Here is a 16,773-nt window from a genome sequence, read left to right on the forward strand (position 1 = left end):
TTCTTATCTCACATCCTTCTTTGAAAGAAGGGCATGAGTTGGGGGGGAAGTGAGGAAGGGAAGATATTCCAGTATTTCATAAGCACTGTGCACATGGTTTTCTGCAGGGAAAAAAAAAATCACTTGGTGTCTTGCTGTTGCTCTCTGGTTTTTTGCATTGATTCAGTGTCACGGCACCTTCTAGCATCTGATCTGCCCACTATTTTCTGTCTGTTTATCTGAACGTTTCTCCTTGCATCTTTCTAGAAACCCAGGAACCCAGCAGCTCCGCAGCAATAATACGATACTTAGCACTTGCATCTTCAAATGAAAAAAAACCCCTTAAACTCCTTACACCCCTGGGAAGCAACTGCGTGCCATTATCAGAGAAAGACATTTGTGCGTTCATTATAGTCCCACCTCATTTTGGCAAGAGGGGAAGAAGTTGAGCCAATGGTTCTCCAACAGGGTTTTACAGCTTGTAATTCTGTAGTTAAGGCTCACAGTGGCTGAGCCGTTCGTACTGACGTTGGTAGAGGCAGGAATTATCTGCTGGATACCGACCTTAATACAGATGTAATTGGGAAAATCAGCCTTTTTCTCAGATTCAAGTGAAACGCGCATCATTTTCATTCTGTTTGTCTGTTGCTGAAGGGAAGGTGCTGTAGTTATTAAAATAGACAATTGTTGTGTTGAAATGTAGTGGTCAAATATGGGAGACAGTTGAAGACCACCAGCAGCACGAAGAATGAATTTTACTTTGTAAAGTGTTTGTGGTGGTTGTTCCATGGTGCTTGTATTCTCGCCTCGTTCATTCTCTTTTATTTCCTCACTTCAACTGAAGAGGTTTCCAGGTTTCCGGACTCTAGAATAACAGGACAGAGGTGGGATAACCTCTGCTTCACGTGGCACCGCAGCCTCGCAGCAGGAAGCGTGGGGTTTTTTTCCCTACAAACCCAAACGTAGTCACGCTTAACTGTTTCTCCTGTTTTCGATTAGCACCTATGGGTCTTGCAGATATGATGACACCCGGTGAGTCCAAACTACCCCTTCCTCTCAAAGCAGATGGCAAAGAAGAAGGACCCCCCCAGCCCGAGAGCAAGTCAAAGGTATTTACCGCCTCCGCACGTGGTGTTGGTTCAGCCCGCACAAGTCTGCTGTTGTTGTCCTTCCATCTTCTGGTTTTGGCCTACCCACTTCCGTTCTTTCCTGCATGCCTTTCCATTCACGTGCAATCTCTTTGGTTTGTTTCTTTTTTTTTCTTTTCTTTTCTTTTTTTTTTTTTTTTTTAATCTCATTGTGTGGATCTGAAAGTTACTAGTTCTTACGGCATTTTAACTTGCGGGGGCAAAGCAACCCCAGCCAAAAGGTGGGTGGGAGAGAAGGGTCTTTGCCTGGTTTCGATACTTGCAGCCATTTTTCTCTGCCTTCAGTTATAGCTTCCTGTTTTGGCCGCCTCAGCAGCAGCAACATACTTTAATATTTTGCTTTCCTGCCTTATTTGATAAAAATAAGGTGAACAGCTTGGTTTTTTTGCTTTCTTTCATAAGGGGAAACCCATGCTTAGCATTCCATCTGAGCTTGAAATAAGCATGGTGGCTTAGTGACTTTAGCCAAGCATCCAGCAAACTTTCCAAATTATACTAATTAACAATGTTGTTTTAATACCTTTTATATATATATAAATATATTTATATATGTGTGTGTTTTCTGTATGTGTCTCTCTGTTTATATATATTTTATATATAAAAATTGGTCAGTCTGTTAAACTGGATGTATTTTTTTTGTTTTTAATAAAGTTTGCCCTGCCTTTGTCATATTATATTTTTTTTTTTATTCCTCTACCACAGGATAGCTACAGCTCTCAGGGTATTTCTCAGCCCCCAACCCCAGGCAACCTGCCAGTCCCTTCCCCAATGTCCCCAAGCTCTGCTAGCATCTCCTCATTTCATGGAGATGAAAGTGATAGCATTAGCAGCCCAGGCTGGCCAAAGACTCCATCAAGCCCTGTAAGTGGCTCTGGTTTTTTTGGTTTTTGTTTATTTTTTTGTAATTAATTATATTTTAATGCTTGCTTGTTTGTTTTGTAAATTCCTTTTCTTCATTATTTATCCACTAAACAGTTTTCTTTCTTTATAACACTGGGTACAAATTCTGCTCTCGGACACATGACTGTAAGTTCCACTGCCTGGCTTCAGTGGGGCCTGAGCATGCTTATCCCAGGGCAAAATTTGTCCCAACAGTACTTTGAAATAAGAAAGAGTAAAAATTGCGTGCATCATGCAAGTGTGCTGTCTGGTAATACAGCAGTTGTCGTGAAGAAAACATCCTTCCTGTAATGCATCAGCTTCCAAGCATGCCGACTGTGTTGTTAAGGACAATTCCATTTCTGTTCCTGGGCCCAAACTCCTTCACACAACTGACTTCACTCTGGTGGCTGCACTTGGCTTTGCTAGGGTTATTTAGGAAAAAAACCAAACCAAAACAAAATAAGAAATCTTCTCCCCTATTGACACAAAGATCCATCAAATTTTGAATTGTAGACTCGGCACCGTGAAAAAGCTGCCCTGTATAGTTTTGAAACATTTTTAATTTTGGATTGTGTATTTGGAAATGCAATCATTAGATCATCAGGGCACAGTCTAAAACAAAATTGTTTCTGATTTACTTCAGTTATTTTGAAATAACCCACATTGTGGGTAGAAAAAACCTGATGCGTGTATGTTTTTAGAAAACTCTTTTTTAGATTAATAGTCATTCTCATGCAGGTTGTCCAGAAAAACCTGAGATGCATGGAACTAAAAATAAATTTCATCATATGTATGTCTATGTATATATATATATACACACATGTGGAAAATGTATATACATATATAGAAAAGAGAATGTAAACATAAGCAGATATGGCCTGTGGGGAGCAAATATCCACTTGGTCATTTTTGCTTTGATTTTTTTGAATTAGAAAAATATATGTTCTTTTTTTTCTTTTTACCAAAAGTAATAATGATCATAATTTCTCTGTAGAAAAATACTGCAATATGTTTTTGTGAGGAATATGAAGGGTTTTTTCTGATGTTAATGTGCACTTAAAATAGCAATGATTCTTTGATAGCAATTTTCAGGAAGTGGTATGTTGAAGAGCATGTCTCAGGACAAACAGAGGAAGGCCAATTGGAGTGAAAAAGGTCTCCCCATCCAAAAACCAGTGAATCCCCTGAGCAGGGGGGCAGCATGGCATGAAATGCACCGCCTTGATGTTTCGATGTTTATTTGGCAGCGACTTTGAGTCTCAGAAGGCAGCTGGTGTTACATGTTCCCACAAAGTCTCATCTTTATCTTAACAGTATTTCTGCAAGGGGGGTACCAAAAACGCCGTTAGTTTGCTTTGTAGTAATGTTTTTGGGTATTGCTCGTTTGGGCAGTTTTCTGGAGGAAAGCAAGAGAGTTATTGCACAGGCTGTCAAACACATCGAGTTCTTCTAGAAGGGTACCAAATGAGAATGCATTCCTGAGCTCATTGCATAAACTTCTTAGCAAATCCTAGAGTCACTGTGAACACACGTGGAGGTTTTTCCACGTAAATATGGCGAAGTGTAGCATTGGGAAAAATAAATGGAGGTAGTTTGTGCTTTCTGTTTCTTCTGAATGCCCCTCTGTCCAAATGCTGCTGCATCTTTAGCTTCAGTGAGCTTCTTGGTACAGAGCTATGGATAAATACATTGCTGTGGAACGACAGAAAAATAAGTGCTGTAAATTAGCTGATTGCTTTTTACCTATGAAGGCCGTTGTATTGGGTAACTTCATTGACTTCAACTGCAGCCTGGCATAGACTGGAACGATTGATTGCAGGCGTTTCGTTACACTTGAAAACAGCCTGAATTTGTTCATTAAATCCCAAAGCTGCTTCACGTGCCACAGCTTGCCCATTCTAGCAGAAGATAAAAGCAAGGGCAAATGGTCTGCGATTCACTTCACAGTATCCCTGTGATCCTACTAAGTGGATCCTCTCTTTCAGCAGTTTTATATGGAAGTGAGGCATGAAAAAATGTGGAGAAGGAATTGTTGAACGTTATGTTTTTGAGGGCTCTTCGGGTACATTGGTAAAAGAACACTTCTGCTATGCTAATTTTGCCCTTAGGGTGCATCCCTGACAGTGGCAAGGAGGCTTTAAAATTCTTTAAAAGAGAATTTGCAAGCGTGAGTGTGAACTATGCAGGGTCCCTACAACATAAATAAAACAGTTGGATATGAAAACCCCATAAAATGCTCTTCACTGTCCATAGGTACACGTGAAGATGACAGTGAGTACACTTGAATAGTGCTGTATGTCCATGGTACTAGCTATGAGGGGTCTGCAGAGTCCTTCAGGGTGAATTCTCAACAAAGGGTTGTGTCCTGTGAAAGCCTCTGCCAGAGGTTGGACTTTGGCAGGTTTTGCTGCCTGTGTATGCCCACTCTGTTCTGTAGTAAAATAGCTCTATGTAATAAATGTAATATTAGCAAATGCATTATTGAAGTGGGAGAAGTGAATGGTAGATAGTTCTATAAATACAGATGCTTAGAGGTATGTACAGAAACAACTACCCACTGCCTTAATGGGAAAGAACTCCTACAGAAATTTGTGTTGCTCTGAAGGATTCTGCAGACTCACCATACAAGTCTGTGTATAATACAGTTTTAATGGGTGGTAGGTGTATTGAAAATAAAATATAGGGTTTGACAAATTTAATATGAGAATTGGCTTTGGTATCCACATATTTAGATATGTCTTCTTTTAAATCACCCATTTAAACATGGCCAGTTATATCACGTAGAAGAGTGCTGGGGATTGAGGGCAGAATAGGATACAACTAAATCAGTAAAGGTATGTGCTACAGGTGATAAAAGCATTCTTATATCACCAAAATTACCAAGAAACTTAACAGAAGGAAAGCTCGGTTAGCAATCTGCTAATGGGATCATTTTGTAATAAGCCCTTATTTTCTGAGGGTTAACATTTACCTATAGGCAAATTTAGGCTTCCAGCAGAACCTGCCCATGCGGAGCTGAAGTTTGTTTGTGTGTAGACTAGCTTGCACACATCTGTCATTTTTATATGTTTACATTTATAAAAATAGAGAAGAGGAAAAAGATCTTTACTCTTGAGGAATAGCATTCTTCTCTCCAGTGCATTCTTCTAAAGTTAACATTTCATTTTAGAAGAAAATTGCACCCATTTTACAAAGCGTGACAACCTGAAAGCTCACACAGTAAGAAACACTTCTTACCTTCTGTAAGCTGTGAAAAGTTTTCAGATTATACTGTCATTTTAGAGCCTGCTGCCACACGGCTGAAAAGCAGCATCATTTGAAACGTACAGTAGAAAAACCCAGAATGAAAAATTCTTAACTGGTTTCCATTCTCCTCTGAATCTGACTTGAAAAAGAGAATCTTACTATATAAAAATGAAAACATAAAACTGGTAAATCTGGACATTCTTAATCGTGAACTACCATAAAAGTGCAATTGAAACTATTTTGTTGCCTCATATGTTAGAATATAAAAGCACATACAAAATGTGCTGGGTAAAAGCTGAAATTTCCCACCTTCATTTTTATTAGAGTTCCGTGGCATCATAAGTGTCGGTTTAAAATTAATGCTGGTGAGCAGCAGAGTAACTTTGCTCTTACTGCAGTTGGTAGTGGGGTAGCTCCAGTTTATTCAGCTGTTGAAGCCAATGTGATCATATGTTCTCACTACAAAATCAAATTAGTAGCAACACGACTTGCTTACTTCTTTCCACCCACCACCAAAAAAAAATCTTTCATAAAGTCTATTTGTTGAAAAGAGTTAAACAGATTTTCTTAAACACCCAGCTACGTAGCAAGTGAGGCTTAGAGCAAACTGGTTGCCATTACAGAATGAGTCTGTGCTTTCATTGCATCATCCCCAGGACTCATGTCAAAGTACTTTCCTGCCAGCCGCTTAGTATTAGTAAAACAACTCCAGCCTTGACTCTGACTTCAGCAGGAGTTGTAGCACAACTGAATCTGGCTCAAGTAAGTTCAGGAGTGAACCTCATTTCTAAGTAAGAAAGGTAATGATATCTGTCTGTAGGAAGAACTGCTGTGAAGCAGTTACAGTATCAGGAAGCAAGGCAGAAAACTTTACAGGAGGCTATTTATTTAATTAAAATGAATATCCATTCACTGGAAAGAACAGCAATGGCTCATGGAACTGCTGGGTCACCCCCCTTGGCTTCACATCTCTTTTCTCCTGGCTCTCCTCCAGCGTTGCCAAGTTTCAGCTAATGTCTGGAGGGAGATACAGAGCCTGTCATATTTTCCAGGCTAACATGCAAGATGAATGGTGGCAATGCTTTTAAAATCATTGGCAGTTGGACGCTGCCCCACTGCATCTTTCGTGGTGTTGAGTGCCAGTCCTCACCAGCACTATGTGGGGACTTGGACAAAGTGGGTGGTTCTGCAGCATCCGTGAGGTACAGGTAGGGTCTTGTTTAGAGACATTCAACTAGAAATAAGTTTCTGTTTACTTCAGAATAGTGCTATCTCCTCTTCAAAGTAAGGAAAAGGCAAAGGAGGGAAAGAGTGATTGACTAGATGAGTCTAACGAAATGTCTACTGCAATCAACAACCAAGTTTAGGATTTTACTATACAGACATAAAGGATATGTTTCCCTTCATATATTTGGCTCCTTTCCCAAAGCTTTGTATCAATCTTTTTCTCTTGTGTTTAATGCTGAACCGCTCCTGTTTTCTACTTGCTGAGCAAATTACTTCACCTTCTGGAAGCAGGAGGGTCTCCCTGCAGTATCAGCAGCCCCTCTGCTGTCAGAGCAGGGGCAGCTTGGATGGGGTATAGTCCATCCACACGTGGCACAGAGCCCAGCTCACAGGGTTATATTGTGCAGAAAAGATGCAGTGAGAAGGTCTAGTTTGTGTAGCAGCCTCAGTGATTTCTGCCATCTCTGCATCAAGGTAATATGAGCTTTCATTAGCTGTAAAGCCCAAATAGCAGAAGGAAAACAGCTTCACTCCTGCCCTTCTGCCACGTGAGAAAGTATTCTGCTCTTTCTGCCTCTTTGGCTTTTGCTGGTGGTGGTTCAGCCCTGATGGTCATAGTGCACATCCTCACTGCAGGGCAGAACATGCGAGATGGCTGTCTCTGTCCTCTTTCAAGGCAGGAGAGCAGTAGCTCTTCATAAGCATTATTGGCTCAGGCAGCTAACGGGCAGTTCAGGAAGAGTTTTGCCACCAATCTCCTTGTATTGTAGCTCATCTTGCCTTTTGGCCAGTGGTGGTGTGGAGAGGCAGTAAAACATAACCATTTGGGACTCTAACGAGAGCAGCTCTGCTCCTCGCTGAACTAGTTTGTCACAATTCACACCTTAGGCTACATTTGTGCAATTTCTGTTCTGGAGGAACACTTTCAGGTTTCCTAGCCCCTTTTGGGGGGCAAAGGGGAGAGGGTTGTTTTGGTTTGTTTTTAGGACTATGTAAACTTCTGTGGGACAAACTTGTTTTTAATTTTACCCAAATTATTCCTTGCAAAGCACTTGAGATAAGTGGATGAGAAGCACTATGTGAGAGCTACCTCTTCTTAAAATGACATGAGGCAACATCAGAAACTTGCCTTCTGGGATCCAAAGTTCGGATCAGTGAAAGAACTATGAAAATGGGGAGTTTGGGCCCTTTATTTAAAAAGCTGAATTTTCCGTATATGGACAGAATGTACTGTTTGTGCCTGAACTAGTAGCCTTCATTCCTGACTGTTGTGTGATAGCTTTAGTTTGTTTGACATCTTCTCTTTTTCAATGTTGTGAGTTTCTTACTTTCTTTTCCCTCCCCCTCCCACCCTTCCCCCAACTCTTTTTCTTTCTTCTTGCGATTTAGAAATCAAGTTCCTCTACCACAACTGGAGAGAAGATCACAAAAGTCTATGAACTGGGAAACGAGCCGGAGCGCAAGATGTGGGTAGATCGGTACCTGACGTTCATGGAGGAGAGGGGCACGCCTGTGGCCAGTCTACCAGCCGTGGGCAAGAAGCCCCTGGACCTCTTCAGGCTCTATGTCTGCGTCAAAGAGATCGGAGGTTTGGCACAGGTGAGAAGAAGTGCTTGAAAGTGAACCTTTTGAAAAGGCGATACGCATTTTTTCCTAGAGTGTTTCCTGCTGGTTACACCATGTCATTGTCGGCATTGACAACATTTTTGAAGAAAATAGAGTTTCGTCCTTTAATACTTGTCTGGAGTTCATTTTGGGCTGCGTAATTGCCATAAAACTTTACAGTTTGAAACAAAATTGACCGTTGCTATAGACGGATGCAATTGTTACCTGTTCACGCAAATCCAGTAATGCCACTAAGAGAAGTAAAGAGGAAAAAGCCATTGGATCAAAGTAATGAGTAAGAAACACGTGATAGAGCTGAAAGGAAAAGGAAGTTTCTCCAGGATCTCTTCTCGGAGATTTCTTCTCTTGATCTCTCCAGAGAAGTGGCAGATACATTCTTGAAACACAGTCCTTTGTCCCAAACATTGAATCTCTGAGTGTCTCTGTACAGTACCTTTGTTTAATAGAAATGGACTGTGCTTTCCCTGTGCTTGGAAAATGCTTACAAGATGTTTTGGGTTGCCTTACAAACATAATGGTTACAAGGAAAAGGTGAATCACTTAATTGAGAGCAAGGAAAATGAAAGCAAGAAGAGATGGGAGAGGAAGGCTTTGGTTTGTGTTCTCACCAGTTATCTGGAAGTTTTGCAAAGAGGCATTTGGAAATTACTTGTGAGTTCTGTAACACTGACCTCCACGGAGCAAAACTCAATGTTTCATTGTCTAGCACCATCAAAAGGGAAATCAGGAGAAAATGGTCAGCATTCGTGGCCTTAGATTTGGTATTCAGAGTTCTTTGTCCTTGCCTGATGCTTTTACAAAGCATCCCTTGCATCTAGGGGATCGCTCTGGCTCGGGGCTAGAAGCTACTGTGAAGTGCTGAGACCCATAATTTCTGTGGAATTAAGAACGTTTGTGAATATTCAGTGCTTTGCAAGAGGAGGTCTTAAACATAGCTATGTAAAGAAATATGTATACGCTATATTTAATATAAAATAGGTAATAGATAATATTTAAATAGATATAATTTTACACTAATTACAAAACCTGAACTCAAAAATATGGCAAACAAATTAGATCCTCAGAGAACATCTTTTAATAATCTGTGTGATTAGTTCAAGAAAGAAATGTCCAACAACAATCCGTACCATTTTCAATGCTGTTTTGAATAGTACACCTCACAACATGGGATTTGGCTCCTGAATTAGGTCATTGGCCCTTCAACTCCAGAGATTTTAGCTCTTCCTGTTATTAAAGGAAGGCAGAGAAACCTAATATAGTTCACCTTGCCAGTTGTTAAATGCTGTATATGGGTAAGAGATGTTGCCCTGACGTTTTTAGTGATCAGCTCATGCCCCCCAGCATCATAAAGATTTGATTACTTTTAGCTCAGAAACTTTATTGCAGGTAAATCGTATCAGGCAGCTGCTCTGCCTCATACAGCATGATTGTGCCTGTAGTGTGACTCTTAGCATCAAAAATTAAGCAAGATGGGGGGCAGATGGGATATTCTAGAGAGTCATTCATGTTTGCTTATTATGGTAATGTATTTTATTTTGGGACACTTGGTGTTGATTCGCAGTGACAGACATTATGCATTGCCAAAGAATAGATGCTGTTCACTTAGACTGATTTTTGAAAGAGCTTGAGTTACAAATGTGCGTGCTTCGGTACTGGTAAAAACTGATGCTGAAAATAAAGGCACCTGGGTTTGCTGGTGTGCCCACATGAATGATCACCATATTTATCTGAGGTGCAGAGCTTTGCTTGCTGAGGTTTATTTAAGTGTATCTGTGTGATGCTCTCCTAAAAAGCTGTTGCTCCAACTGCTGCACTCCCCATCTCGTGGTTCTGCCCAGAGAGTGACGGGGAGTGGAGCTGTGCAGCAGCAGTTCACATTCTCTGTCTGACTAGATGCAATTGATGGGGTCCCAACATGAACAGACCAGCTGTTGGCAGTCTTCTTTTAAATGCCAATATAGTGGGCATTTAGGCATGAATGTTTCTGTTTGCATTATGCAATGTGTTCATTACGCACCAGTTAGCTGTAAGTCAGTAGGCACAAAGGGCTGTGTAACTGGATTTCAAGCCTCAACAGGGGCAGTTTATGAAAATCTCATCTCCTTTAACTCCTGGGCTCTTGCAGGATGTACCAGAGAAATAAAACCACTTTGCATAGCTATGCCAACCTGCTTGCTATCAATGCTATTCCCAAAAGATCTTTGATGACTAAACACCCAGAGAAACCTAAGTAATGTCTCCTTTGCTGGCACGCAGGCTTAGGAACAGTATGGCTAATGACAACCTCCGTGGGTTGTCCAACAGGTAAAGTTGGAGTCAATAAAACCTCAGGCCTCAGGAGAAGTTGCAGTCATCATCACACGCAAGAATCAGGATTCTTTCCCCCAAAAAAGCTGAGATGCTCAGACATTTAAAGCCCATTTATTTCAGTGCTGCCTCCCCTCCTTGGGTCATACCTAGCCATTGCACAGTTGCACATTGAATAAACTCTGGGGCATCAGGTATTACAGCAATAATACTGGCTGCTCTGAGTGGTAGAGCTGAGCGAGCTGGTGGCATCATCCGGGGTGACAAATGAACTTCGCTGTTATTACAGATCAGCTGTGTTTGAGGAACTCATGACCAGTCTTTCAATATTCTCAGCCTTGCACTGCAAACAAGACTCGCAGCAGAGTTGTGCAGTCAGTGCTGTAACACAGAGCATTGCTGGACTAGCCCTGTGTGTTTGAAGTCTGCCTTAATTAATTAAGGGGCCTCGCTTCACTCTGCCTCTCATCTCGCCAAAGGATCATTGATCCGTCCCTGCAAGATGCCGTGAAGTGAAAGGACTTGACCAGGAATTACAGGCTGAACTGTTTGACAGCTGGTGGCTATTTTGGAGAAAAATTTTATTTTTCATATCAGTGCTCAAACACTTAAATTGCAGAATAACGCTGTTATTGCTTTCTAAATTCGTTTTTAGAAGCTGCTTTTTAATTAGAATGGGGTGGGTGTGGGTGGGAGTCGGAGAGAGGGAGAATGAGCGTGCATTTGCTGGGAGATGGATTGCTAACTGAAGAGCGTAGGCCCTGGAAGAGTGCAAGGCATTTAAAAGATGCACCATGCAGAAGAGTCTCCACAAGCAGAGCTTTTTATGTAGCTATCAGCAGGTTCCTTAATGGTTTTATAACTGTAAATGCTGTCTATGCATTACTGCGTGTGGGAGTAATAAGCATTAGTTAAAAGAGGAAAATAAAGTAAACCAAGATATTGAGTGCTTTTTTTTTTTTGCTTCCCCCCCCCCCCTTTTTTTGTCTCCCGACTTAAACAAACCACTTTGCTGCAAACCAACGATTCTGCCATTTATGTTGCTAGGTTAATAAAAACAAGAAGTGGCGTGAGCTGGCAACCACCTTGAACGTTGGCACTTCAAGCAGCGCAGCCAGCTCCCTGAAAAAACAATACATTCAGTACCTGTTTGCCTTCGAGTGCAAGATCGAGCGAGGGGAGGAGCCCCCTCCAGAAGTCTTCAGCACTGGAGATACTAAGAAACAACCTAAGATTCAGCCGCCATCTCCTGGTGAGTCCAAAAAACTGCAGCCCCTCTTACACAACCATTTTTTGAACGCCAAAGATACTCGGTGTGTTGCATTTTATCTGTTTAGAAGCATGTGTTGCTAACGCTGGACAACCAACAAAGATAAGTTACGCCAGGGGAGGTTCAGGCTGGATATTAGGAAAAATTTTTTCACTGAAAGGGTTATCAGACACTGGAATGGGCTGCCCAGGGAGGGGGTTGAGGCACCATCCCTGGAGGTGTTCAAAAGACGGGTTGATGTAGTGCTGGGAGGTCTGGTTTAGTGATGATGCTCCTTGTTTGTTGTGTGGGTGTCTACTTTTGTCAGTTAGGTTGACGGTTGGACAAGATGATCTTTAAGGTCCCTTCCAACCTAGAAGATTCTGTGATTCTGTGATTCTGTGGGCATCTTTAAGTCAAACTGGGAGCTAGCTCCTGAGTCAAGTCAGATTTCACTCCGAAGGGCCGTCCGCAGTCATGTGTCTAGTTTGTCACTGCTCACCTTAACATATAAAGACGTGTGTCCCAGCACACCCTAAATATTCAGAGTTATTCTGGTGTAGTAAAAAGAATAGCGTTCTGCACGGATGTGCTTGCGCTGTAAGACAGGAGGCAGCCTCTGTAAAAAGGACTAAAGAAGTTACTCTGGTGTAGTAAAAAGAATAGCATTCTGCTTGCACTGGAAGACACGAGGCAGCCTCTGTAAAAAGGACTAAAGAAGGCTAAAAGTACTAAAAGGAGTGTCCGTTTGTCTAAAGATCAGATTCTGGTGCTTGCACTTCCCTTGCTCTGAAGCTGCATTTTCAACACAACTGTTGGTCGTGTAAAGGAAAGCTTCAGTTGGAGTCAGGATGGCAGATGCTGGGCTGATTGGTGGGTCTCAGATGGTTGCTCTGATGCAGCTCATGTTGAACGTGTGGCAGATGGAGAGTTGAGAGTACGGTGTATCCCCACTGCCAGACCTCGGCAGTTTGGAGGCACGCTCTCTGTTCTTTTGTGGCTAATCCTGTGTGTGAGATAAGTCGTTAGCATCGCTGTCTTTATCTTCTTGTCTGAAAAACTGGAACTGGAAATGCTTGATTTTGGCTGTTCTTTTTGCATCTACGGTGTGGTGTTTGAAACCACGTGGTTTTCTTTCTAAACGAATTCACCTTAAAATTCTGCAGATTGGATAGTCAGGAGTGATATTCAAGGCAGGAAAATTCTTCAGTCATAACATTACAAGTACATAGGAAAAAGTGTAGTAAGTATTAGTCTATGATGTTGACTTCTGGGCTACCCATGGAAGTGGAAATATTTCCCTTGATTTGCTGGTAATCAGGCTTTTCTGATCGACAAAATAATTAAGTTAATACCTACCTTCACAATTACTGTTAGGCAGGCCACATTCTTATATTGCCAAGTGAATATAATTCCTGAAATGTTTACAACAGTTTTCTGCATTAGAAGGCAGTATTAGGAAAGCATTAAATACCTGAATTTCTGTTGGTGCAGTCCACTGGTTGAAAATGGGAAATGACAAGTCAGGGACCCAGCAAGCTCTCCAGGCAGTTTGCAGGCTGCATGGCTCCAGTTGGAGAATTCCTATTGTGGATACCAGAAAATTGCAAATACCTTTATAAACATATAATACAGTTCTAGCTTTAACAAGATCGTTTGTTACAATAGCACTTTTTCAATACAGGAAAAGATAAAGGTGATAAGGCTTAAGTCTTTTCAGCCGGACGTATTTAGTGTAAGGATTTTGGGGAGTGTTTAGTCAAAATCTTCCTAGGTATATCTCTTTGTGTAATACCTTAAATATTTCCTCCACCTTGTTAACACCTAGGATTATCAGGTACCTGCTAATTATTCAATAGAGAAGATAACTAGGTTATTTTGCAAGGCAAATTTAGAAGATGGGGGGAAAAATACTTGCTACTAGATGTGAATCCTATAGTCCAAATGTGTATCTGTCTGAAATGAGTATAGAGTGCCCTGAACATGCAGCACACAAAAAATAAAAGATGTTGGATGTGACTGTAGCCTTCTGAGAAGGCTAGTACGGGGACCTGAAAATGTTAGACTTGGTAAGGAGGGTGAAGAGGAAATTCATCTGTTTCAAAACCAAACCGCAGTACAAAAACGAGAGTATTTTGCTTTGCTCTCTCCTCCCTTAACCTCTCCCTCCAACATGGCTCTCAGTAGTTGGTTCAGGGATGATCACCGTAAATTGGCTGAATTTTGAGATGAAGAATCGTTATTTAAATACGTAACTTGAAAAAAGGAATAGAAATGTCAGACATAACACCTTTAGAGGGTCCTTTTGCATCATGACACTACAGATGAAAATTGCAAAGTCCAAGTTTAAATTTATCATAACATTCAAGCAAGCTGTCTGTGAGGAGAACTGAAACTATTTTTCTAAAATAAAAACACAGCAGGACATAGAGACTAGGAGAGGGGGAAGCAAGCAAAGATCTCAAGGTTTGTTTTGTTGGCGAGAAAAGAGCTCGTGTCACTGAATGGACTGCACTTCTGTACGGAGAAAGGCTTTCCCAGTGTGTATCAGCTTTAGTACATGAAATCCCGCTGAGGTATAGATGCTGCAGAGAGTGCAAGCCTGTTCTCTTTAATAGTCAGCTTTTTTTCTTGCTCCTTTTCCTTTAGTATATAGCAACATTAACATTTTAACTGCACAAAAGAAGTAGAGTTGTAGATGTGCTTTAGATAATCTGTTACTCTTTGGCATTCAGAGGGAGCGGGAGCCCAGTACAAGAACCGGAAGCCTCCAAAGGTCCTTGCTTCCACCATTAGCCTCTGGTGCACGGTTAGTTCAGCAGAGCCACGTGGAAGCCAAATCCATTTGCAGAGGCAAATAGTTACAGTATTAGGGGTGAAGTTAATTCTGATTAAAAAAGCAGGAGGACTTGTCTCAGAGGGGAGGACGTTGTATTTTGTTCAGTTCTAACCAGCTGATGCTATGACATCAGGGTCTTGAGAGTTTAAAAATCAGCTCATCTTCATAAAACTTTTAAAACTAAATATTTTGATTGCTCATGAGAATATATAGGGAATATATATATATAAGAATATATAGGGACTGGCAGCCTTCTTGGTACAGAGAAGAATTCAGTTCCTATGTAGATGTAGTTCCCAGGCAGTTGAGAGGCAGGTCAGAGCAAACCAGTTGTTGCAGATGTCCCACATCCAAGGGGTGATGATGTGACAGCTTCACAGACGACCTTTAGAACACAAGCCTAGAGGGAACACAGTGCCAACACCCACAGAGGTGAGATGCCCCTAAACAAACCTGGTCAGGGAAAGGATGCAATGTGTAAGTCAAATTTATGGGACTGCAAGGCAGTGGTCTGGGTCCATGGGTTAGACCATTTGCTTGTAGCACTGTATTTGGGATTCTCCCATCACTTCTGTTTCTTACAACGTCATTAATAAGGTAAATGGTATGTAAAGGAGTGAATAATTTAGTGCAATGCACAGTACAATTCAGGATAGTGTCAGCAATTATAAAAAGTTGAAGAAATGATTGAGGGTAGAGCAGCAAAAGTGACAGGGTGGCTGGCTTTGTTCAGCAGAGGTTTGCACAGTAGCCAGGGTGTTAGGGATAGGATTACCTGCCTATTTTAATAAATGTTCTGGTTTCACACTACTGTCAGAGCCTCCTCTCTTCTTTCATAAAACTCTCAGGGAGAGGTAGGGCCCTGAATGTGTTGCAGTGTGGCTTGCACTGCTCTGAGACTCTGCAAGTTGGAGACATGCTTGTGGTGGGCTGAGGCCTTTGTATATCACAGCTTAAATCTGTCTAGGACAGGTAATGCCATCAGCAGTGAAGACCAGCAGCAGATGCCTAATGACAGGCTAGCTATTAGAGCACTTATTATTTCTGATCAATGCTTATAAATACTTAAAGGGAGGGAGTCAGGAGGACGGGGCTGGTCTTTTCTCAATGGTGCCCAGTGACAGGACAAGAGGAAATGGGCACAAACTTGAGTATAAGAAGTTCCACCTAAACATGAGGAGGAATTTCTTTACTGTGAGAGTGGCAGAGCACTGGAACAGGCTGCCCAGAGAGGTGGTGGAGTCCCCTTCTCTGGAGACATTCAAAAACCGCCTGGACAAGATCCTGTGCAACCTGCTCTAGGTAGACCCACTTCGGTGGGGGGGTTGGACTTGATGATCTCCAGAGGTCCCTTCCAACCCCATATGATTCCATGATCCTATGACCCCTGTTGGCCTTACGTCCTGATCGTTGAGTCCGTGCCAAGGTCCGTGTCAACTGTTGACCTCTCTTTTGCTGCATAGAAGCCCCCTTATAGAGAGGAATTGTAGGTCTTCGTAAGCATCTGCCCAGGACCCAGAAGTGGGTGCAAAGAGAAAATACTCTTCCTGTCATATGTACTTGATAGTTTTGACCAAAATATGTGCAAATTCTGTGGCAAGTTCTAAACTGAAAAGAATTCTGGGGGCCATTACGCTAAGCACCAATGGGTGCTGGAGAATAAATTTCAAAAGAAGTGTCAACGTGAAGGAGTTATTTTCCATTGCTGTACCCTGGCACTGCCAACTCTTAGCTGCAGCGTGCGGTTCTCTATAGAAGACCCTCAGAATTACAGACAGAGGGGTTTGTCCCCCCCGCAGAGGAACAGGATGGCCACCGTGCTACAGCTGAGGATGCTCCCGAGCATGACAAAGATGGTGAGGGGTCTGGAGAATAAGTCTTATGAGGAGAGGCTGAGGGAACTGGGGTTATTCAGCCTGGAGGAGGCTGAGGGGAGACCTTATTGCTCTCTACAACTCCCTGAAAGGAGGGTGTAGAGAGGTGGGGGTCGGTCTCTTCTCCCAAGTCACAGGCAACAGGACAAGAGGAAATGGCCTCAAGTTGCGCCAGGGGAGGTTCAGGCTGGATATTAGGAAAAATTTTTTCACTGAAAGGGTTATCAGGCATTGGAATGGGCTGCCCAGGGAGGTGGTTGAGGCACCATCCCTGGAGGTGTTCAAAAGACGGGTTGATGTAGTGCTGGGAGGTATGGTTTAGTGATGATGCTCCTTGTTTGTTGTGTGGGTGTCTATTTTTGTCAGTTAGGTTGACGGTTGGACAAGATGATCTTT

At 42.1% G+C, this 16,773-nt stretch overlaps 1 protein-coding gene across 6 annotated transcripts in view; it reads left to right on the top strand.

The window, feature by feature from the left end:
• Positions 1-16,773, top strand: part of ARID1B (AT-rich interaction domain 1B) — a 313,503-nt gene that overhangs the window by 274,466 nt on the left and 22,264 nt on the right. For 3 of the 6 annotated variants that reach the window (XM_014950916.1, XM_014950918.1, XM_014950917.1), the window contains 4 exons: positions 979-1,088; positions 1,830-1,988; positions 7,872-8,081; positions 11,463-11,667. In XM_014950916.1, the coding sequence (XP_014806402.1) occupies positions 979-1,088; positions 1,830-1,988; positions 7,872-8,081; positions 11,463-11,667 (684 nt within the window). The remainder of the gene's footprint in view (positions 1-978; positions 1,089-1,829; positions 1,989-7,871; positions 8,082-11,462; positions 11,668-16,773) is intronic. The other 3 variants (XM_014950919.1, XM_014950920.1, XM_014950921.1) reach the window with 1 other exon arrangement.

This window comes from Calidris pugnax, unplaced genomic scaffold, assembly GCF_001431845.1.
Source record: "Calidris pugnax isolate Ruff unplaced genomic scaffold, ASM143184v1 scaffold24, whole genome shotgun sequence".
NCBI lineage: Eukaryota > Metazoa > Chordata > Aves > Charadriiformes > Scolopacidae > Calidris > Calidris pugnax.